General features: G+C 41.4%; 1 protein-coding gene across 2 annotated transcripts; it reads right to left on the reverse strand.

The window, feature by feature from the left end:
* Positions 1-1,182: 1,182 nt before the first annotated feature.
* Positions 1,183-11,986, reverse strand: LOC121781275 (protease Do-like 2, chloroplastic). 2 transcript variants are annotated; one of them, XM_042179023.1, is made up of 21 exons: positions 11,733-11,986; positions 11,185-11,340; positions 10,403-10,453; positions 9,171-9,244; positions 8,932-8,995; positions 8,160-8,204; positions 7,286-7,393; positions 6,485-6,562; positions 5,983-6,049; positions 5,779-5,837; positions 5,401-5,500; positions 5,024-5,103; positions 4,206-4,262; positions 3,129-3,232; positions 2,564-2,651; positions 2,376-2,461; positions 2,251-2,275; positions 2,074-2,145; positions 1,859-1,909; positions 1,702-1,762; positions 1,183-1,628 (listed from the first exon to the last, which is right to left on the reverse strand). In XM_042179023.1, the coding sequence occupies exons 1-21, from the start codon at positions 11,910-11,912 to the stop codon at positions 1,390-1,392; spliced, it is 1,845 nt and encodes a 614-aa protein (XP_042034957.1). In that variant the 5' UTR covers positions 11,913-11,986; the 3' UTR covers positions 1,183-1,389. The 2 variants fall into 2 exon arrangements, with proteins under 2 accessions (XP_042034957.1, XP_042034951.1); XM_042179017.1 differs by having other exon boundaries at positions 11,185-11,343.
* Positions 11,987-23,598: the final 11,612 nt, after the last annotated feature.

The following is a 23,598-nucleotide window of genomic DNA, read 5'->3' on the forward strand; positions in this document are numbered from 1 at the left end:
CATGCCTATTTTGGAGTAGCCAGGTCTAACAACGACATCAACGTCCTCCAGTCGTCGCCCCTCTTCAACGACCAGTGCATGGGCGTCGGTCTGGCCGTCAGTTTCATCGCCGACGGCATTCAGCACGGTATGAGCTATTATTTGGCGGATGAGATATATCCGATGTGGCCCGTCTTTGTGAAGACGATCAGATGTCCAACGGATGAAAAGAAGATATACTTTGAGCAACATCAGGAGGCAGCGCGTAAGGATGTGGAGCGGGCATTTGGTGTGCTCCAGTCTCGATGGGCGGAAGTAAAGGGTCCATCACGGCTGTGGTATGTTGACAGCATCGCCGACATCATATACGCATGTATTATCATGCACAACATGATTGTCGAAGATGAAGGCTCAGCGCTGACCGATTGGGCCAACGATGATGCTACGGCTTTGGGTCCAAGCCAAGGCTTGGCCACTGGCAATGTACCCATGGGGATACCCCATGACGATGTCGAGCGAGTCCGTGCATTCGCCGACATGCGCCAAAAACAAGCCCATGTTCGACTCCAGAATGATATAATTGAAGAAGTATGACAACGGAGGGGTCGTCGTTGATGGAGTTTTTAATTGTTGAAATGTATTTTTTTATTTTGGTGAAATGTACTTTTCTTTTTTTTAATTAATAAAATTTTTATTCCGTATTTGTTTTGAAATTTTCTTCCGTAAATTGTTAAATTGGTGAATTTGTGATTTTTTTTAATGTGGGAAGTCCGTCGGGATATCCGCCATTATGCAGTGGGATGTCCATATGACGTGGCATCCGCAGTGGGAAGTCCGTATGACGTGACAGGAGGTGTTTTTGAGATGTCCGCCGGGACATCCGCACCACTGCGGATGCCCTAAGTAGTCTACCTGTTAATTTGTAGGCACCTCAGCAGAATTTTTGGCCAAAGAATTTTGATTATAGTAAACATTCAAAAGGATTGTATAGCTCCCTCAAATTTGAACGGTAATTCTCTATGCAGATTTAACTATGAAAAATCAAAGCCTAAAGAGGGGCATTTTCTCTCAAAGATGTTGGTACATTGGATACGAGCAAAAGTCTGAAGATTAAGGTTTGTTAATTGATTGTCATGAGTAGTATTTGAATTATTATATTTTTATTTCAATCACAATAGTTGGAAACATGTATCTAAAAATATATGATCGATGAATGAATAATGTGCTGATTATCATGTGTAAAAAAGGTCTCCTTTAACTAAATCTATATCTACAGCCACATCAGACTACACGCACTCAATAAACAACTAAACTAAAGCCGTTGCACAAAATTTTCTTGTGATGTATGAGCAACTTATGAAAATGTAACAGTGATATGGTAACATAACACCAAAAATAGGAGAAAAATGCTTACGCCCAATGCAGCTCATTGTTACCGATCTCTGAATCTGAAACGGCTGAATCACCAACCTTGCGTTCATCGTTTTGTCCCACTGGATCTACGTATGGAGCTAAGAGATCGTCAGATCTTTCTGATGGAATTCCGTAGCCTTTTAGTATGCTCTTCGAAGCAGCCAAAACTGATTCCCTCTCCAAGACAACCAAAAAGTTGTCTTCAAACTCGAACACCAGATATTTGTCCTTGCAAGCTGATCAAATTCTCCAGTTGTTAGGGGATGCCGTGGAATAGTCTTAAAGCAAATGAGGATTAGGAACACATACAATCAACTAGATGAGTAAGGTGGTGAATATTTTTTATCCATGTTCCATTTAACTTCAAAACCTGTCATAGTTTCTCAACATAAGTTTAAACCCGCAAATGGCAGAAAATGCTTAATAACGCATGAAATCTCTCTGATACATCTGACAATTAACTTACCTGCTCATTGCTCATATCTTCATATCCAATGTTTTCATCGTTTGCCAGAACCTGTACAAAGTTATAGAATAAGTGTATTATGGAAAGCACATTTCTTTTGTTGGGTAGACTTGTATGATGCATAGCTTTAGTCGCAACATTTTTTTAATAAGAGAACAACCAATAAGGTTACAAGAGAGAAATTTTTGGGTGACAACTGACAAGCCTGCTTCTACCTGTGATAGGATCACAATCTGTTCTCCTCTGAACCTTGGCATGGAGTACCGGGCCTTTGTCAACAATTTCAGCTGGAAAAACAAAGCAGCGGCTCAGCAACCTAACTTGAGAAATACTACTAGTTAAGTATACTTTTAGCAAGGAAACAATACCAAAAAAAAGAAAAAGGAAATTACCCCTATGCTATCTTCACATTCTTCCCTGTCAGAACAAAATAAATTAGCTAAGGATGAATGAGATTAGCAGTGTAACAGCTAATAAGGATTCAGTTGAATAATTGCAACAACTCCGATAAACATACGCTATCAGGGGTTCTGAAAGAGGCGTGAACACCAAACCAGCAATTATCAAGTATGAAGGATGATCACCCTCAATGTGATATGGAACCTTCAGGTTAATGATAATTGAAAGACAAGTTATACTGAATGAATTTCAAGCCATTTTACAAGAATTGAAAAGTTCAACCCATTGGAGAGACATTTCAGTTACCAAGTGCACTCGGGTATCCAAGGTCACTTGGACTTGCATTGACTGTCCTCCCCTAATAATGCCAAGTTCTGCTACATCACCGGTAAACCTGAAATTGAGCATTAGTATCAGGGGCAACAGTATTAGCTCAATACTAGTATAAAACAGAAAGTACTGTGTTGATCGTTCATTAGATTTGAGGAGTGCGTTTTCTAGAATGAAATTGTAAATAATGAGAGATCTTAGTTGAGATCGAATGAAGCATGAGCTTCTTCAGATGATCACACTACAAAAAAGCAGTTGGAACTTGGAACAACAGTTGGGAGTTCAAAAAAGTTGTAAGTTCAAAGTAGAGCTTGGAATTATAGTTCTAATATCAATTATATGCAGAAGACAACCAGACAGTGAAAGCACTTCAAAATCATATGGGCATTGAGAAACAGCACTCATCTGAACAGGAAGTTGCATCTTACGAACTAAAACTGATAGTCTCTCTCTACTGATATCAAATTAAAATAACACTGGCTGTGCAATAAAAGTAGATATATGCAGTTTGTAGTATGAATTTACAGAAAATAAATTTTACTTTTGACTGATAAGATAGCGAAATGCAATGCGCTCAGATGGTCGAAACGGTACAGTTCCTTCACATCCAACACGAACATTGTTGAAGCTCACTATGACATCCCCCTTGGAAGACAACAAAAAAATCAATTGATAATTATTAATTGATTTGCAAGGCAACTCAAATTTATCATTGTTCACAGCTGTCTACTGAGGAATAAGCAGCAAATATATATGTCGAGAATGAATCTTTTACCCCTCCAATTTTGGGTTGTGGCAACTGGGCATGCAGTTGTTTCTTAATAGTATTATTTTATACTCAAGATGGTAAAGTGCAAAAGCATGTAGTTTAGGCGAAAATGGTACAGTAAAAAGAATTAGATTGAAAAGTCCAAAACTGCTTGCACTTCAGATGGATAAGTATATTTTTCACAAAATTTTACTGGAAAATTAAGTTGTTTCATAACTAACCTACCTCACTGAGTATTTAGTTTTTTAAGTTTTCAGCAACAGGCCTGATTCTAAATAATACTACCTCCGTCCACCAAAAATAGACATAGTGTTAGTGGATTGTGTCCACATTATTAGTAGTATTTTAATGTTAAAACTTTCCATATTTAGAAATGGGTCTAATTTTGTGGATGGAGGTAGTAGAACTTTGCATATATTCTGCAGTAAGACGAGGGGTAAATAGTCCAACCATCATCCAAGAAATTTAAGAATTTGTCCAGATGTTTTCCCCAAATAGAAATTCAAGTATCCAATCCCTTTAAGGCACCAAGAAGCTTATTTTCTTAACATAGTGTTTCGAGATATATTTGCAAATTTGAAAATTGAAACAAATTATTACTTATTTTACAAAGAAGCAAGTTAAATTTTGAGTGAAAGGATGTGTTGACTATTTTTGCAGAAATAGCAGAATAAACAACAAAAATGAGAATGATTAAAACTGCTTAGAACTGGTAAAGTTACTGTTCGATTTGAAAGTACTTTAAAACACTCATGTTGAAGGACGAAATATGAAAAGAAATACAGAATGCCAAATAACTAGCAAGAGCAAACAAAATCATGACAACAGAAATCTGGGAGCTAGATGTACCTCCTTCAACACATGACTGGCATGGGAAGTTGGTTCAACTTTCCTTACTAGCACTCCCTGAAGTGACATGTTGAGAATTATCAGGAGAGACTTATACTTTACAACAATAGCATGAAAACCAATCTAGCTATTTGTAACTGATTGTCATTGGAGGCAAAGCAAAATCACTCCACCAGGCCTTAAATGAAGGATCTAATTAAGTTTCACTTTCAAAAGAATTCCCAAAGATGACCTCAAATCTAGTATATAATCCCAGTATTGTTTCGGCCAGAGCCCATGGTAATAAGTAACAATTATCACTTGATAAAAGAGAGGAATATAAAGACGAAACAATAGCAAAGAATAAAGAGGATAAGGAGGCAAGTAAAAAGATTTGTCTTCAGGAAAATTAAGGAGAGTTCTTCCAACAAGAAGAACAGAACTTGCTGCTTAGATTATACTTCAGAGAGTCATTTTTTGTGAATAATGCACACAACTACTACCTTCTCTAGATTATACATCCGAAAGCATTTGCATGCAATTGTATGCCAAAGAAACTCTCAACCATAAGGTTGCTCTTGGTATTAATTAAATATAGTCAAACTACTCTAACTACCAAAGATCTCAATCCATCATCACAATCCTTGAGATAACCCATTATGGATCATAAAGGTATGAGATACGGACGAAGTACATATCTCTTGGTATAATAACATGAAATGAAGTAAAGCAACAAGAATATTCCACATTAGAGAGTAGTATGCAAACTAGAAAGAACAAAACAAGGTGCTAGACAAACTATTCCAATGATTCTTGTCCAGTTCATAAAAGAGAAATACCTCATTAGATGGCACATTTAAGCACGCACGCAAAGCTGGATTCTCCAATTTTTGCAATAACACACCAAGACAAGGAAAACCTGAGAACATGTGGCAAGATTACAAGAGTTAAGAATACCTTTACAAGAAGAGTAGCTCCATTCAAAAGAGACAAGCATATAAAGTGTTTTTCGAGTAACATCTATAATTTGCTGATTGAAGAAAAACCCAGATGAGTTTGCAATAAAACGCATGCTTTCATTTATAGTGTTTTAGCAATTACTTTGCACGGCACATTCTTATGGAATTGTATTGGTTAAAAATAAGAGCTAGGGTGAGAGGAACTAAAGCCTGGGTATTCACCCAAAATTATCAGTTAACAAGAAAGTAGAACTCACCCGTGTATTTCCCATTCCTCTCATAGTCTTCAAGAAAATGAGAAACAACTGTCGTTGGAATGACATAGCCAATATTCTCCACCTCATCGGATCTGTATACCTAAAGGAGAGGCATTCTGAGTATATTTAAATGAAAAGAACTGACATTGATTAAGAACTGTATGTAAGGGAAAGATCCCCAGTATATATAACAAAATCTTTTCCTGATCATTGCCAAGAAGACATTGGGTCATTGGGTGTTTAAACCTGGACCATTAAAGATGCCACAAGTTCTGTAGGCAAACTATTTTTCACATTGTACAGCAGAAAACAGTCCTATAAAAAAACTGCATAACTTAGATGAGCAGAAGGCTACCAAAACATTTTGTAATGACACACCTGAAAGGCCACCCCAATGCATTCCCCTAGGTCATTGAATGCAGGACCACCACTGTTACCTAAAAACTTCTTAGCATAAGTAAAGGCACAAAATATAGGAAAATACATAAAAATGGAAGTTAATGCTTGTGTAAGAGCAAATTGATAGACAGAATATCTGGCTTCAAAGCAAATAGATCCACCAAAAATCAAGGATAAACTAACCAGGATTTATTGCAGCATCAATTTGAATTCCTAGCAAGTCAGAAGATCCATGGGCGTATGAGGTTACCTGAAAGTACATGACAAGCAGCTAGTGGTCTTAACTGCATGTGCATGAGATTAATACAAGAATCACAACTATCGATTTTGATATGGCTGATTATTCTCTTTGTCCTTTCCTAATGTTCCCATTAAGATTGTGGAGTCAGAAAATGTGTTTGTGCAGTTGACCAAGTGGAGTTCGAAAATAAAAACAAAATACTCTTGTAAACATATCGATGTAACAAGTAGGAGCTTCTCTACACAAGTGATTTCACTAAATGGCTTGAGTAGTGGCATATAACCCCATGTATAGGAGTGAGATAGTTAGAGCATCAAACAGCAGCAGAATATAGCCAGCAAATCTTGAAGTTACTATCAAAATATTGGCCAACGCCATAAAATATTCAGTCGATGGCTTTCATGTGAATTAGTTTCAAATATGAGAGTGTAAGAGTGAACTAACCTCAATTCTCGATACCACACCCTTGGACACTGATATGGTTTCTCCTCCAAGAGGATATCCCACAACAGTCACGGAATCCTGCAAATTCACTTATGATGGTGAGATCAATTTATATAAAAATAGGAAATTTAATGAAACAAATGCAATCTACAGCTCAACGACCAGGCAATAAGTTAGGTTTATGATATCAGCTTTTGACAGACACAAAATGGACATGGATAATTTCAAAAAAATGAAAAATTAAATTATGAAGGAATTTATTTTATATCAGTACAAGGACACTAGGCCGCCCACAGCAGACCAGCTCTTTTCACATCACAAAGTAGCACATATCCTTATAAAAACAGGATAAAATCACAGCAGCAAACACTAAGTATTATTCTCCCTTTTCACCCTTCACAAAAGCAGGGCATTCATGTATTCTTTAAAAGTGGAAAGGAAAGTACTTAGAGATGCATCAGAAAATAAGAAAAATTATGGAACGTCAGTGTATTAGATGAGATGAGATGATATGCTAACCAGCACAATGCCAATTTGTAGTCTTTCTTGGTGAGTCAATTTATATTACTCTATTCTAATGAAATAAGAATGATGAAAAACTCCAATCAGAAAACATATGGAAATAGTAAATTTCTTCTATTTGATAAGTTATGCTATAGCTTCCGTGCCGTAAACAGGTGGAATCAAAAAAGTAAAAGAGCACTATGCAAGAGAGTTGATATTCAATCAAACATCCCTGCATACCTAGAAGAAAACGGTAGAACATTTAAGTTTCCTTGCCAGAAAGCAGAGAAGGCAAACCTGTAAATTGGGTAAGCGTCCGAATTGCAATGGCTCAGTGCCTTCCCAGAATTCCTTGCTTTCAACTAAAAGAAGAGCTAAATCACATTCTACACCTCGCGTTAGAACCTGAAATCATTACAGAGGAAGGTGAACTGACATAATCAAAGATCGAACATGAACTTCTTAGTTTTCTCACCCAGACCCAAAAAACAGAGTAAATTATGCAAGAAACACAAAAAAAAATAGCATCGGCCCATGGAAAATCAAGGATTCTAAAAAAATCTTGAAACATATTAGCATTTACTATTAGTAAATTCAGCTCTATACCTTTACCAATTACCACACAAGAAATTCAGGATGCAAAAGTTGTGAGAGAGAGAGATAAAAGAACATGAATGCAGTAGCTGGATAAAGCAGTTACAGGTATAAAATCTCCAAGATATAAAGAGGATCATTTTTCTATTGCTCAAGAAACGATATGTAAGTCCTCCATTTCCATACTTTTTCCCTTATTTTTGTCATTTTTCCTTATCCTCTTTGTAACCTTTCTACTTCTTAATGAGCTTTTGGTACCTACTAGTTGCCCTAACCGTTTCTGTTATCAACTTAAAGCTTTACAATCAGAATAGAGGGCACAAAACACCTTCATTATTATCAACATATTGAGATGGGATATTTGTTGCATCAAACAATAGTGCCAAAATATCAGATAGCATATCAACATCTAACAATTCGTTACTTATGCATTTACTGCTTGGTGGGTGCATAATATATACCCGTCTGACAACCGTCAAGTATTATTCAGATTTACTATTACAGAGAACAATGCAACTTGAAAGGGTAAAAAAACAGTACAATTGAGACTGGGTGATTCAATTCCAAAGAAGGCTACCTTGGCAATATACTTTGTATCGTCCCCTCTTCTTTTTACTTTGACCTGCATTACGATAAAAATTAAACATATAACTGAAGCAAACCTATAGTGCAAGTAAAGACATAATACAGCTTGGACAGAATAAATGCTTGATTTCCAATTCTCAAGCTTAAACCAATTAACTAGGGACTAAAGAATTTTCAAATAGTACTGGAAATATGTAAGTTAGCAGTAACTAGATATCAGTAATAATGAACATAAAGAACCTTCCGTCCTTGAAAAGTGTGAACATTTGGTTCGGCATGCGTTTTAATGTATAATTGGTAAAGTGAGAGAGAGAGAGATAAAGGGTAGTGTAAGTGGTGTTAGTGGAGAGTAGACTCCACATCATTAGTAGTTAGTGTAATGGTATAAGTTGTAAATAAAATGATGTGTAGGGGTATTGTGTAGTTTAATTATTCCAAAATTAGAAAGTTCATACTTTTCCGGGACGGACTAATAAGAAAATGTTCATACTTTTCACGGACGAAGGGAGTATTAAACATCATAAAAAGATCATGTCCAAACACATGCAACATTGCAACACAATTTGTGAAATGACTAGGTCCATACATGAGGTAGTTCGAGTTAAAAAGACCCTAAGCTGATTTTGTCAACAAGAATTTGAATATTGAACTAGAGCAAATAAAAAAGAGGGCCAATATATATCCACTTAGTACAACAAGTTTGTTATATTAAGCAACTTGTATATAAACAATAAAAGGGAAGGCATTAAATATTCAGAGAGAACCTGTGTATTATACTCGACACAGTGGGCATTTGTCAACAGCTTCCCATCCCCAATCATGAAAGCACTACATAGGAAAACAATATTCATGAGGTGAAACTATTTTCTTCTTTTTCTTAACTCTTCTTTCAATTTTATTTGGAAAGAATCACAAAGAATACCACCCAGAAATATTTTCATCAAGATTCAGTCAAAATAACATATTCTTAAAAGTTGACATATAAATGGTAGCTCGGTCATGCCTTCCTGTACTCGTGTACTGTTTTTGTTTCTGCCAAGGAAGGGAATAGTCTGGTTCAGTGTGAGTGCAGTAAACCTATGAAGGGAAAGAAACAAAGAATTAGCAAAAAAATCCAAAATTATTTTAAAATTTAGAACATGTACATCTGAAAGAAAAAAAAAACTTAAAAAGTTTCAGCAGAAGTTCTATACTTCTATATTGAGCTCGTTTGAGAATATGCCAAAATTAGTACCAAGGAAGAACAGGAAACTAACATTGACCAACAAATGCAAAACTATCGTTTTTGTTGAGACCCATGTTTCTTACATCAACATGGTAATGATCATATCTCTTCTATATAAGTTAGGGTAATCATCTCCTCTTATAAGGCTTTTTATGGGGGTGAGTGGCCCATGTGTACAGTTTTCAATGAGAAAAAGGTTTATGTAGTGTACTAATGTATAACTGTTGGAGATTAGAAAGAAACAAAAAAGAATTGAGCACCAATCACTTCACAGATATATAATTTCCACAGACCTATATGAGCAAATAAGCATAATTATCACCAACTAATTAAGTATAAAAACAATAAACTTTTTCAGGCATCACATAAATGGTGATTAACCTCATCTGCAATGTCTATGTTGCTAATACCATCATTATTAGCACTCCATGGATGTACGAGCACTTAAACTTGTTTATTAGAGGAAAAATTACTAAATTCAATTGGATTTAGTTACTGGTCACTGTTCATGAGTCTCTCTGTGAAACTTTACAAGATTATAAGTAAAATATAGCATCTTGTCCTGGCAGCAAAATTAAGTGTCGTGATGCAGAGCAAAAAGGCAGTGTATATTCTTGATAATATGTCGGCAAAGTAGCATTACGCACTACGCCATAATAACTTGGCTAAAAACATTAGGATGGAAATAAGAATGTGAGCATAATAGATAACTCTTTCATTCATGGAAAGCCAAATTGTCATTTGATACAATATTCAATAAATATAGTGTATGGCAGTTCAGAAAATTAAATAAAGTTCATTTGCTCACCTAAAGTATCATAAAAGATTGGATGAACAATAATAATCACACCAAAATTAAAGCAACCACACAAAATGGGTGTCCTCAGTGGATCTCCTGTTGATCTTTCTTATATGAAAAACAAGAAAAACAAATAAAACTGATTGTATGAAAAGGAAGCAAAAAATAATTTCTAATTTTGCTAACCATATCTAAAATTCCAGTTATTCACCTTCACGACAGCATTAAGGAAAGAAGCATCCTGAATATCACTTGTATCCACCTGTGAAATATATGTGGTGAGCATTGGGGAGAAAAATCAGTGGAAGTTAGCTACAGAGTAGAGATACCTAGAAACTAAGTGAGTAACCCTGGAGAAATAAATAGATTTACATATAAAAATATGTTTTGCATTAAATCATAACACGGTTATAGCCATTTAATCTAAAGCATGCAGGCCAAAATATGAATGACATAGACGACATTTTTGCTATAGCCATGAATTAAAAATATAACTAAATGTTATATGGTTATGCTATGGAGAGATGAGATGACCAACTAACTATTTATATCATCATCTCAAGACCATCAATGGGCAAGATACCTGTGTTATACCATTCAAGGTATACCGACATGTTCATTTTATAGATAAGATATTGCTATTCATGATAATGATGTAATTTAAGATCATTAAGAGAGGTTCTCCATATACTGAATATTCTGAAAAAAAGATTGTCACCCATAGGGGATTATGTCCCATATAATAGTAAAGTTTAAGCATTCTAGCATTTATAATAACATTATTCACGTTAGCTCCCACCTCTTATCTACTTATTATTTATGTAAAAACATAACAACATGGACAGACTCTTTATCCTCCAAATAGAATTTCACACCAATGGCACGGACACTATTCATCTCGAAAAGTCCACCCCAATCAAGAGAAACTTGAGCACTGCGATGAGTTAAATAAAAAAAATGAACAAGCAGATTTTATCAAGGATGCTTTAGTACCTTTTGCTCGTCCAAGTCAGCCAGAAATCCCTGGCTTCCTTTCTTTTCTACACCAACTCTTTTAGGCGTTGTTGATTGGGATCGTTCATTTTTAGTCCTACCACTACTACCGTCAGAGTTTGAAAAGGTTTTCTCATCTTTTGATCTCCGTGACAACTTCTGTGTGATAAATGAAGATCAAAATACATGAGCTAATGGTTCCATTCAAAGATAATCTCTTGCTCCAAAGAAAGGCTATACAATATATTCAACATTATTACGTAAAACAATTATGAATAATCATTTTCCAGGAAAAAACAAAAAACTATGAATAGCCTCCATCGCATAGTGGGAAGATGCATATTAGCTTCTAATCACCGAAAACCTAAAAAACAAATGACAAAGAAAGATAGCAGGATATGACTCAGTAAATTAAACAATTACTAGAGTCTAGAATAAAAAAATACTCCAATAACAAAAACGATAAATCCTCAGTTGAGAAAAGCATATACATCAAACTTAATACAGAAGCATTGAAGAGAATTAAGGTTTTGGTGTGTAGCTTATACCTCAATGGGGTAATTGGCGGGTGATTTCTTAGGTTTTCCTTTAACTGGAACTGGATTCTGATTGTAGGAGGCACTATATAAGTAGTTAGGTGTACGCAAAGTGTAGAATAGGCGGTGGGTGGCGGAACGGCCGGTGAATGCGGCCGCAAAGAAACAACAGTTTGCGGCGGCGACTGCCATTTAAAAAGTTCGGCAAGCAGGGAGGCGCCAAGGACCTTATCTTTAAAAGACTATCTATTCTAATTTTTGCTAGCTGTTTTTTAAAGGGAAGCTTTTTACACATAATAAGGTCATTCAAATAATAATGTATACTAGTTCTCCACAATCACTTATTTTAAAAAAATTATTACTAATAAAATTAAGAGTGAGAATATGCACCAGAAGATTCTCCTTTACATTATTCTCATTTTTACTTTATTATCTCTTTATTTTAACTAATACTTTATTAGTATGATTTTTTTAAAACAAATGCAAAAAACAAAATATTACTCAAGTAACGTTGAACGAAGAGAGTAGTACTATATTATATACTTCATTCTTCCCCTAAAAATACATATAGGTCATGTTTGTTTGCAGGATTTTGTGTAATCTGATTCCTTACGGATTTTTACACAAAATTAATGAATATGAGTATACATAAATAGTACTACTAGTTGAACTAATGTTAATTGAGAGTGGAACTCACATTATTAGTAATGTAATGTATGGTGAACAAATTTATGAAAGTTAGATTCGGTATCGTGTTGCCAGACGGACAATCAAGTATGCTTGATTATCCGATTGTGTATACTTGTTGAGATGTCGGGAGGGCTGCTAGAAATGCTCATCACGTTCAGTCAATGTATAAGCGATGTGCTCAAAAAGCAGTCGACGCATGCAAAAACCACGCTGAAACACTTGGTTACCCCATCGGAGCTCAGCGACAAAATAATTCCACTAATCGTGCAACAATCACTTCACGTTCTCAGTGAGAATAAGACATTGGTCGTGAAGTACGTGCATCGGCCGTCCTCGCAAAAGCAACACTCTTCTATATTTACTTTCGCACTACTGGTTAGAGCTCCTCCTTACTTAAACTACTAGTAGTAGATAATATAAAAAAAATATGAAATGAAATACTACCATAAGTCACTATGTTAACTAGTCTAATAAATAGAGATTTACTACTAAAATACGGCCCCCTCCAATCCAAAATGACGAGGTTTTCATGAGCTTCGTAGCAATAAAGTTGCCAAAATCAGTTGGGCTTCGGCCCAGCCCAAGCTAAATACGTAGATAATGAAACAAGAAATGAAAACACTTGGATTCTTCATTGATTGCATTCATATGTAACTAGCCATTCTAGCATAAAAATGCTTGTAAATTAAATGAATGTAAAAAGTAGGTAGTCCTCGTATTCAATCACAATTGCAACTTACGTATGTTCAATCATTCTTATCGGCTACAACATATTACCAAAAAGATCACAATATTGAACTCGAAATCTTTCCCTACCTGTGCTTCATTAATTTCATGTTACATCTGATGGGGTACGAACTAAACCCTAATGGCAAGCCCAATAACAGTGACGGCCCATCAGCCCAGAGCCCAAGAAAGAGTATCTGTTCGGCACCAAAGAGTTCGGCACGACCAAAGAGTTCGGACTCAGGCACCAAAGAGTTCGGCACGACCAAAGAGTTCGGACTCAGCCTACAGCTCGGTAAAAGCCGACCAGTCAAGCTCTCCTCTCAGATCGGCAAGAGCTGATCGGTAAAGTCCAGCAGTTCGGTCTCAGCATTCGACCGAACTAGGAGTTAGTGGACTCATGAAAGGCCTCCACGACCTCCGCTATACCCACGATCTATTTAGTGGTACGAAGCAGTTATTGAGCAGTTATTGCTCACCCACGATCTTGTTAGTGGGGCTGCAAACCACGACCTTAGTTCAATGTATAAATAGAACTTAGATCAAATAGAAAAGGGTTAAGCTCTCTAGAGATAAAATAGCATATAGCAAGTCTGTGTTGTAAGCTGTAATCCCAGATCAAGCAATACAATCTTGCCCTCCCTTCTTCCCGTGGACGTAGATTTACTTCAGTAAATCGAACCACGTAAATTCTTTGTGTCGTAATTTATTTTTACGAGCATTTATCATCATCAGAAATTCGCGGAATCATCACTGGCGCCGTCTGTGGGAACAGAGAACAAAATTTGTGATAAAGCGAATTTTTGATCCATTTTTTCCACCCAAAAAATGCATACCAGATCGCAGAATACCCGTATTCCAGCCCGTGAGAACCAGGAGGAAGCCAATCCATCCCATAGGTCGGGAAAACAGCCTAGGGATAAATCCACCACCAGTTCTCATGGCGAAGGAACAAGCCGCTCCAAAAATCGTCCCACTGAGTCTTCCCAGCAGCCCGATTTGAATGAGGCTGTCAAGCAGTTTTTGGCTGAAAAGCAGGAGGAATTCTTAACCTTCCTGCGAAAAAGCCAAAAGCAGCCGGAGACGAAAACGACGGATTCTCCTTCTCCCTCCGCACAAGAAAGTCACTACCGCAGTAGTGTCGCATCTCCCAGGAGAAAGAATCCTCAACCCCGACATATTCCAGCTCCTCCTCGGTACCGGAATCACAGGAGAACTCAATCTCCTCCATACCGACGAGATATCGGATTCGCCGTGTACGGAGCACTGAAGACTCCGTTCTCGGACGACATCACCCGAACTCCCCTACCACAGAACTACCGAACTCCGTCGATGACTTACGACGGGCTCGTGGACCCTCACGATTTCTTGGGGCGCTATCAATATAACATGGCGAACCAGGGTCTCAACGAGGTCCACATGTGCAAGCTGTTTCCCGAACTGCTCATCGGGAACGCGAGAAGGTGGTTCGATAGCCTCCCCCAGGGCAGCATCAGATCTTACCGAGATCTAATGGATGCCTTCCACAGGAGGTTCTTTCAGAAAGCGGAAGCCCGAATCACTTCGGCTCAGCTGCTTTCCATTCGTCAAGGTCGCGACGAAAAAATTAGCGACTTTATGACAAGATTCCACAAGGAATGCCTGCAAGTAGACGATCTCAACGATCTGCTTGTCATCTCGGCATTCCAAAATGGAATCCTGCCCGGAGCTCTCTACAGGAAGCTCGTTGAGTGCGGTCCGCAGACAGCTCAGGAAATGTGGGACATTGCGGACCAGTACTCCCGGGCCGATGAGGCAGACCGTCGCAAACGGTCGTTAGACAGCTCATCGTCCCGAGGAGACAGAAGGAAGCCCGATCATAGCGATCAGGGGCATCCTCGCCGGACTCCATTTGAAAGAATTCAAAGGGCTCCGGTGCAAGACAGATTGGGACCTCGTCTCAATCCCGAGAAGCCGCCCGCTCAGTTCGTACCGCTGAACAAGCCGAGAGCGGAAATTTTCGAACTGCACTCTGACCTATTCGAAAAGCCAAAGCGGATGACGAAATCAGCCGCGCGCCGACCACAGGATAACTACTGCTCCTACCATCAAGACCACGGTCACGATACTGAGGAGTGCAGAAACTTGGCTGCAGGTATCGATGTTCTTGTGAAGGCAGGGACATTGAAAAAATACCGAAGTAAGCAGCCAAAGAAGAATAAAAAGCAGAGTGGTGCGAACTGCGCTCCTCAGGATCCGAAAAGGCAGCCGGATCCCGAAGACGATGACGAGCCGCAATATGATGGAGTAATCCAGACTATTGACGCGCTCCCTGCCGGGAAGACCAAGTCGTCCCTAAAGTCAGAACGCAGAGGCTCCAATCGAGAGGAGCCAACGCATAAAAGGCTGAAGCAGGACGAAGTGATTACGTTCTCGGCTGCTGATCCCGTCCCGGCCATCTCTCCTCACCAAGACGCCATTGTCATCCAAGCCGGAGTGGCAAACAAACTGATCCACAGGGTGTTTGTGGATACAGGAGCGTCGGTTAGCATTCTTTTTAAAGAGTGCTTCGACAAACTAGAAGTGGACCCAGCTCGGCTCAGTCCGGCTCCGCTTCCCCTGAAGAGCTTCACCCAGGAGGACACCCGCCCTGAAGGTATTATCAGCCTTCCGATCACGGTGGGGAAAGCGCCTACTAGCTCCAGTACGATGATTGAGTTTTTCGTGGTGAAAGCTCGGTCCCCGTACAACGTCATCCTGGGAAGAGACTGGCTCAACACAGTTCGGGCCGTTTGCTCCACCTATCACCTCACCATCAAGATCCCTACTAAAGGAGGGATAGCGGTCATCCGAGGTGACCAAAAGAGAGCAAAGGAATGTCTGCAAATTGCGCTTAGAAGTGCCGAGCAGTCAGATCGGCACCACCAAGCATAGCAATCACAGCAGCCGGAGTCAGAGGCGATGACCGAAGTCATACCGGAGCCGAACTCGATGACAGTTCAGCTGTACGAAGACGATCCATCCAGAACGGTTAAGATCGGCTTCGCGGGAACGCCCCTACTTCGGGAAAAAACCATCCAGCTCCTCAAGGAGTATAAAGACGTCTTTGCATGGTCTCCGTTGGACATGACCGGAGTGCCCCCCGAGGTAATCACTCATCGGTTAAATATTGATCCTTCAGTCCGGCCTATAAAACAGAAGCAAAGACTCTTTGCGGCAGAACGAAGTCAAGTCATCCATGACGAAGTCCGTCAATTATTGAAGGCGGATGTGTTATTTGAAGTGAAGTATCCTTCGTGGGTGGCCAATCCTGTCATGATCAAGAAAAAGGAAGGAGGATGGCGGATGTGCATAGATTTCACCGATCTAAATAAGCACTGTCCCAAAGATTGCTATCCCCTTCCGAACATAGATAAAAAAGTAGAAGCTTTGATAGGCTTTGAAATTTTTTGTTTTCTTGATCTGTACAAAGGATACCATCAAGTTTTAATGGATGAGATTGACGCTTCAAAAACGGCCTTCATTACTGATTTCGGCATTTTCGCTTATAAAAAGATGCCATTCGGTTTAAAGAATGCCGGAGCCACTTATCAAAGGATGGTAGACAAGCTTTTTCGGCACCTGATTGGAAAGGAGGTCGAAGTGTATGTTGACGATATAGTCGTCAAAAGCAAAAGCACTTCGGAGTACGAGCACAACCTCAAGTCCACTCTCAACGTGCTCAAGAAAGCCAACCTCAAACTTAATCCCCAAAAGTGTACCTTTTTGGTAGATTCGGGAAAGTTTCTGGGTTGTTGGGTTTCAAAGGACGGACTCAAGGCAAACCCCTCAAAAGTTCAAATCGTTCAGAACATGGCAATGCCGAAGTCCATACATGACGTGCAAAGGCTAACCGGATGTCTAGCCGCACTGAATCGATTCCTTTCCCAAGCAGCCGAAAAGCAATTGCCGTTCTTCAAGGTGTTGAAAAAGGCACCAAAGTTCGAGTGGGGAGCCGAGCAGAAAAAGGCCTTTGACGAACTCAAAAGTTATCTAGCCGAGCTTCCTATTCTCTCTCTGCTCCAACCGAAGCCGAAGTAATATTCTTATACTTAGCGGCATCGGATCAAACCATCAGCGCGGTGCTTGTACGAGAAGAAGGCCTAAAGCAGCTTCCCATCTACTTTACAAGCCGAGCATTAAGAGGTCCAGAAACAAGGTATCAACCTCTGGAAAAAATTGCTCTGGCATTAGTAAATGCAGCAAGGAGACTGCGGCCATACTTCTATGCTCACAAGGTATGCGTCTTAACTGATCTGCCACTTCGGCAAGTGTTGACCAAACCAGAAGCATCAGGCAGAATCGCCAAGTGGGCTATAGAGTTGGGAGAGCACACAATTGAATATCTACCTCGGAAAGCCATCAAGGGACAAGCCTTGGCAGATTTTCTTGCAGAAGCAAAGTTCGATCAAGCAATTCCTGTTATTGCCGAACAGAAGAATTCTGCCAATGCCGAACTAGCACAGCCCTTGGAATCCGAAGTAGAGCCGCCGGACTGCTGGAGCGGATTCGTAGATGGAGCTTCAAACAAGATGGGAAGTGGAGCTGGTATTTTACTTGTCGCTCCCGACGGACACGAGGTAACCTACTCACTTCGGTTCCTATTCCCCACTACTAATAATGAAGCCGAGTACGAAGCCCTCCTGGCCGGACTCCAGTTAGCGCAAAGTCTGCTCGTCAAATCTCTCAAAGTCCATTGTGATTCACAAGTCATAGTAAATCACATGTTGGGTACAAGTGAAGCTCGTGACGAGAGAATGAAGAAGTATTTGGACAAAGCGCAAAGCATCAGCCGAAGTTTCTCCTATTTTCGGATAATCCGCATTCCCAGAGCGGAAAATAGCCGAGCAGATACCTTAAGTAAGTTGGCCTCAGATCCGAACTCAAAGGCGGAAGAATTAATGCATCGAAGCATTGATGAAGCCGAGGTACATTCAGTATCCAGCTCGCAGAACTGGATGACGCCGATCTTGCAGTATCTGGATCAAGGACAATTGCCCGAGGATAAGAGAGAAGCTCGGAAGATCACATGCCGAGCACTTCGGTACGAACTTCATGAAGGAGTCCTCTTTAGAAAGTCTTATCTCCAGCCGTTATTGCGGTGCGTAGGACCAGAAGAGACGGACTACATCCTCAGAGAAGTTCATGAAGGATCGTGCGGTAGCCACATCGGAGCCAGAGCTTTAGCTAAAAAAGTTCTGAGATGGGGATATTATTGGCCAACCATGGTACAAGAGGCAGTGCAGCTCGTCAAGAAGTGTACGAAGTGCCAAATTCATGCAAATGTCCCAAGGATGCCGCAGACCGATCTATACACTATGCAAAGCCCTTGGCCTTTCATGCAATGGGGCATAGACATAGTGGGACCACTTCCTCAAGCTCCTCGGCAAATGAAATTCCTTATCGTTGCCGTGGACTACTTCACGAAGTGGGTGGAGGCTGAACCATTAGCTACGATAACGAGCTCAAAGGCATTGGACTTCGTCTGGAAGAACATAGTGTGCCGATTTGGCATACCCCACATCCTCATCTCGGATAATGGGACTCAGTTCACCGACAAGACGTTCAAGAATTGGTGCCAAGAGCTGAACATTCAACAGCGGTTCACTTCGGTCTCCCATCCCCAAGCAAACGGACAAACGGAAGTAACGAACCGGATTCTGGTGAAAGGGTTAAAAGCTCGGTTAGAACAAGCCAAAGGACAATGGGTAGAAAATCTCCCTCAAGTCCTATGGTCCTATCGAACTACGCCCAAAACCTCCAACGGTGAAACTCCGTATAGTCTGGTGTACGGCACTGAAGCCGTAATTCCGGTGGAGATCGGCATACCCAGTCCCCGAACTCTAAATTTCTCCTCAGAAATGAATGACGACGGACTGAGAGCAGAACTAGATCTCGCCGAAGAAAGAAGAGAATTGGCGTGCATAAAAGCAGCCAAGTATAAGGAGCAAATAGCCCGGTATTATAACCAAAGGGTGAAAAAGCTTCAATTTCAAGTGGGAGATCTCGTCTTGAGAAACAACGAAGTAAGCCGAGCAGAAAAGCTGGGCAAACTCGAGCCCACATGGGAGGGTCCATATCGGGTGTCAGAAGTCCTCGGCAAAGGGTCTTATAAATTGACTCACATGTCAGGAGAACAAGTACCCCGAACATGGCACGTCTCCAACCTCAAGAAGTTCCACTTGTAAGAGACAAAGTCCGGTCAGTCTGTCTTGTGTCTAGTTCGGTCATAGGGGTACATGTTTTTATTTGTTTGTTTTTTACTTGTACTTTTTACTTGTCGTTTTATAAAAAGTTTAAAGTTTTTTTCTTTCGTCTTTTTCATTTTTTCTCTATGTGTTTTGTCTCTATGTGCTTGTCGTCTCTTACAAATGGTACCAAGGTATATCGTTCTTTAAAGACTGATCCCCTTTTTAGATCGATTATTAAAGACTATTGTGAGTCCAAGCTTCTAAGGAGGATATAAGACCACAATTCAGCTTAACAAGCAGTCCGTCTGAAACGAACTGCAATAAGCCAACGATTGTGAGTCCAAGCTTCCAAGGAGGATACAAGACCGCAATTCAGCTTAACAAGCACTTCGTCTGAAACGAACTGCAATAAGGGAAAGTCCGATCCACGCGATAAACCTCGCCGAATTAGGACGACCAAGTTCGGTCAAAGAAGTTTACCTCATAAGACCGGGGACGACCATGTCTGGTCAAAGAGGTTTACTGCATAAGACCACTTCGGTTAACTGGGAAAGTCCGATCCACGCGATAAAACTCGCCGAATTAGGACAAGGGAAAGTTCGATCCCGGCGACAAAAATCGCCAAATTAGAACACAAACCAAGTCTGGTCAAAGATGTTTATTTCATCAGACCAAAGACGAGTCCGGTCAAAGATGTTTATTTCATCAGACCAAAGACGAGTCCGGTCAAAGATGTTTATTTCATCAGACCAAAGACGAGTCCGGTCAAAGATGTTTATTTCATCAGACCAAAGACGAGTCCGGTCAAAGATGTTTATTTCATCAGACCAAAGACGAGTCCGGTCAAAGATGTTTATTTCATCAGACCAAGGACCAAGTTCGGTCAAAGAAGTTTACTTCATAAGACCGAGGACAAGTACGATGAAATTTTTTCGCTAAGCTGTAAATACAGTGTTAGAAGCGAAAACAAAATTTCATTTTTCAAATCTTGTTCGGCATACAACTCAGCTACCCTACAAAATGGCGTTACGCTATTACAAAGGACTATTCTACTGTCCAGGGTTGCTGAAGTTAAGCCACCTATCTGCAAAATCCTCTGGAAGCCGAGTTCGGTTGTTCCGAGCAGATGAAGAATAAGCAGGTCGACGAAATGCTATCCTCGACCCAACGCCTCTTCCCCGAGCCCGAGAAGTCCTAACACCTCGGCGATGAAGAGTCTCTGCAATAATCATCTGCTGATCTTGCTCGCTCATAGTCACAACTCCTCGGCGAATTTCAGTCCGTCCCTGTCTTGACGATTCCGGTTGCTCCTGAGCCCGTTCTCGTCTTGACGTTTCCGGCTGTTCCGGAGTTCGTTGTTGACTGGAAGTAGGATTTTGAACAAGGGAACCAGAGGCTTGATCTGGAGTGCGAGCATCTGTTGGCACGACATGCCGAAGGAATCTTTCTATGGAGGGGCGCCGAGAAAGAACAATGTCGTACCGAGAAGCCCAGCGCCGTAATGATTTCATAACTTGTTGGCAAGCCGAGCTCTCCAGCGCATTGTTCCTCCGGAGTACATGATATTCCTCCCACAGTTCGTCAACTCGACTCTGAACATCTGATATGGTCAATCCCCCGCGCACACGGATGTAATCCTCGTACGCAGTCCTCTCAGCAACGGTCGTATTCAGCTCGGCCTCCAGATCCTTCTTATCGGACTCTAAGTCCTTATTATCGGCCTCCAGCTTCACTAAACGAGCCAGAAGCTCGTCATTCTTCGTCTGATCGGCTATAGCTCTTTGCTCAGCTTCGTCTAAAGCCGAAGAGTACAGCCGTTTCCAGTGAAGTATCTCCATCTCCTTGAGTACAAAGCAGCTATATTAGTTCGGCAGCTGTACCGAGCAGATAGTAAAATACAACAGGAGTAAAGGCGAGTACGAAAAGCTATACGAAGACAAGTGTAGAGAATTTTTCATTCACAAGGAAAATTTTTTACACTAGGAGGGCTTCAAGGCCATTTTACAAAGAAGAAACTGGACTAAGAGAAGGGAGACGAAATCATACTCCGCCAGCTTCGTCTCCGGCTCCTTGGTCTGGTTCAGCTTCTTTCTCCTGAACCACCTCAGCCTCCGCCTCGCCTCCCGCCGGCCTCGCCTCCGCCTCCTGATCGGCCTCCTTCTCCGGATGCCCGGCCCGCTCGACTTCGGCCTCCAGCTCCAGCGGTTCGGCCTCACCCTCTCCGTTGTAAGTCGAAGCGGGTGAAACGGGTCCCACGGAGGCAAAGATAGCCTCCAGGTTCTCGTCCCGATCAGCTCGACAACCCCGGACTCGGTCTGCAGAAAGCAGGACCGAGGATGAAGCGAGCTCCTCAAGGAGCGGCAGATTCTGAAGCCGAGCTGCTATCTCTCGGCTGTACAGAGGCAGCACGACGTCGGCCCCCTGCTCGCCCTTATCGGCAATTAGCCTTACCAGGCTACCGACAAAGGCCGAGAACTGGCTGCTCAAAAAGAGTTTCTCCGTGTAAACACGGAGAGCCTCCCCTTGGGCAACCACGGCAGCAGCATCGCTCCGCTTCGTCTGCTCTCGCTGGATGACGAGCTGGTTTTTGGCAAACTGAGCTTCATCCTGGGCCGAAATCCTAGCAGCTCTGGCCTTCTCAAAGTTAGCCTCAGCCTGTTCGGCCCGATGACAAGCAGCCGCCAACTTCCTCTGCATCTCGGCATAGTCATTGGACGCTTTGGAGAGTTCGACGGCGACGAGCTTGGAGAGCATATCGTTCCTCTGAAAATGAATAAAGAAAAAAGTCAACAAAGGGGCCACAAAAAATACAGGAAAAAAGCAAGGCCAGAAAATCAAGAAGAGAATTCACCTCGGCGAAGTCCGTGGGCCATAAAAACGGCTCACAGATATGTTCCGAAGGAGGCGCCAAGACCACGTCTTTCTCTGGCGCTCTCGGGGGCTTCTGGGCCTTCCCCCTCCCCTTTGCCGAAGTCGACTCCGGCTTCTTCGGATCCGAAGAGGTTTTTTGCCTTTTCGGAGTCCTCTCGGCATCAGACGCCGAGCTGGTGGTTTTCGGCCTCTCCGGCTCCTTGGACTCCGAAGATTTTCGGGTAGCCTTACTCAGCATGTACACTGCCAAAAAGCAAGAAAGCAAAGTCAGGTTTTCTTCGTTAAAGCAGTAGAGCATAAAGATAAAGAGAAATCCTCACCCTCGGCCTCTTCGTCCGAAGACGAGATGTCGAACACGACGTCGCCCTTGACGAGCTCAGACTCCGGGTATTGTTTCCTAACTATGGGAATCTTGTTGAGCTCGCCATCGAGCTCGTCCAACGGTTCAGGCCGAGGGTGACGGATAACGGACTCCGGCCCTCTCCAGGGAAAACTAGGAGCCGCGGTCCTATCATAGTAGAAGAAGCGATTTTGCCACTTAAACCATTTCGTTTTACAAAAGGCTCTAAAGGGCTGTAAAGGGATCAAGTAAAACCAAGACCCCTTCCTCTTAAATTGAAAGAATTTAAGGATCGCCTTCAAAGACAAATCCCTTCCTAACCTACGGAGTTCGGCAGCGAAGGCCGACAAGTGCCTCCAAGAGTTCGGAGTCACTTGGCCTAAAGGAAGCTGAAAAAAATCTAGTAAATCTATAAAGGCAGAAGGGAGGGGGAAACGAAGCCCGCATTCTAAGCAGGCCTCGTACACGGTGGCGTACCCCTCCGGCGGGGAGTCAGCCCTATGATCACCGTCAGGTACCACCGCCTTCCCCCCAGGAAAAAAGTATTTTTCGGGTAGGGATATCACAGTATCCTTACTCAAAATACTATGGAAATACTCTACGGTCTTCTCCCCGGACTCTTTCCGGCCAGAAGACCCCTTATCCCCTTTCCTACCGCTACCCGACTCCGAAGAAGAAGAAGACATTTTTCTTACTTTTTGAAGATGAAGAAAGTCTGAAGAAGCTCTTGAAAGCGGAAGAAAATTTCTCGAAAAAGAGAGAGTATAGAAGACGCAACAGCAAAAGTGTTCAAATGAGGAAAAAGGAGCATACTTATCAGATTCGGGAAAGATTTCGAGATCGTTGCGCCGTTTCGAATCCCACCTTTTCAGGATTCAACGGCCGGATTTTACTGTCGCATTTAATGCAGGCACGCGCAAGGCACGTCCCCTGACGTCAGCCTCCCCCTTACCATTATCCAGAATGCCGAAGTGACTCACCTCGCCGAAGTGATTCACTTCGCTTTTCGGGGGGGGTAGTGATGGGGTACGAACTAAACCCT

Source organism: Salvia splendens, chromosome 2 (assembly GCF_004379255.2).
Source record: "Salvia splendens isolate huo1 chromosome 2, SspV2, whole genome shotgun sequence".
NCBI classification, from domain to species: Eukaryota; Viridiplantae; Streptophyta; class Magnoliopsida; order Lamiales; family Lamiaceae; genus Salvia; species Salvia splendens.

What these genes read in the sequence shown, in the direction of transcription:
- LOC121781275 (XM_042179017.1), bottom strand. Translation starts at nt 11,912, where the DNA reads ATGGCAGTCGCCGCCGCAAACTGTTGTTTCTTTGCGGCCGCATTCACC. An exon ending in CTGACTTGGACGAGCAAAAG is followed by an intron (nt 10,454 to 11,184) that starts GTACTAAAGCAT and finishes TATATTTCACAG; the next exon opens with GTGGATACAAGTGATATTCA. An exon ending in CAGTACACGAGTACAGGAAG is followed by an intron (nt 8,996 to 9,170) that starts GCATGACCGAGC and finishes TTTCCTATGTAG; the next exon opens with TGCTTTCATGATTGGGGATG.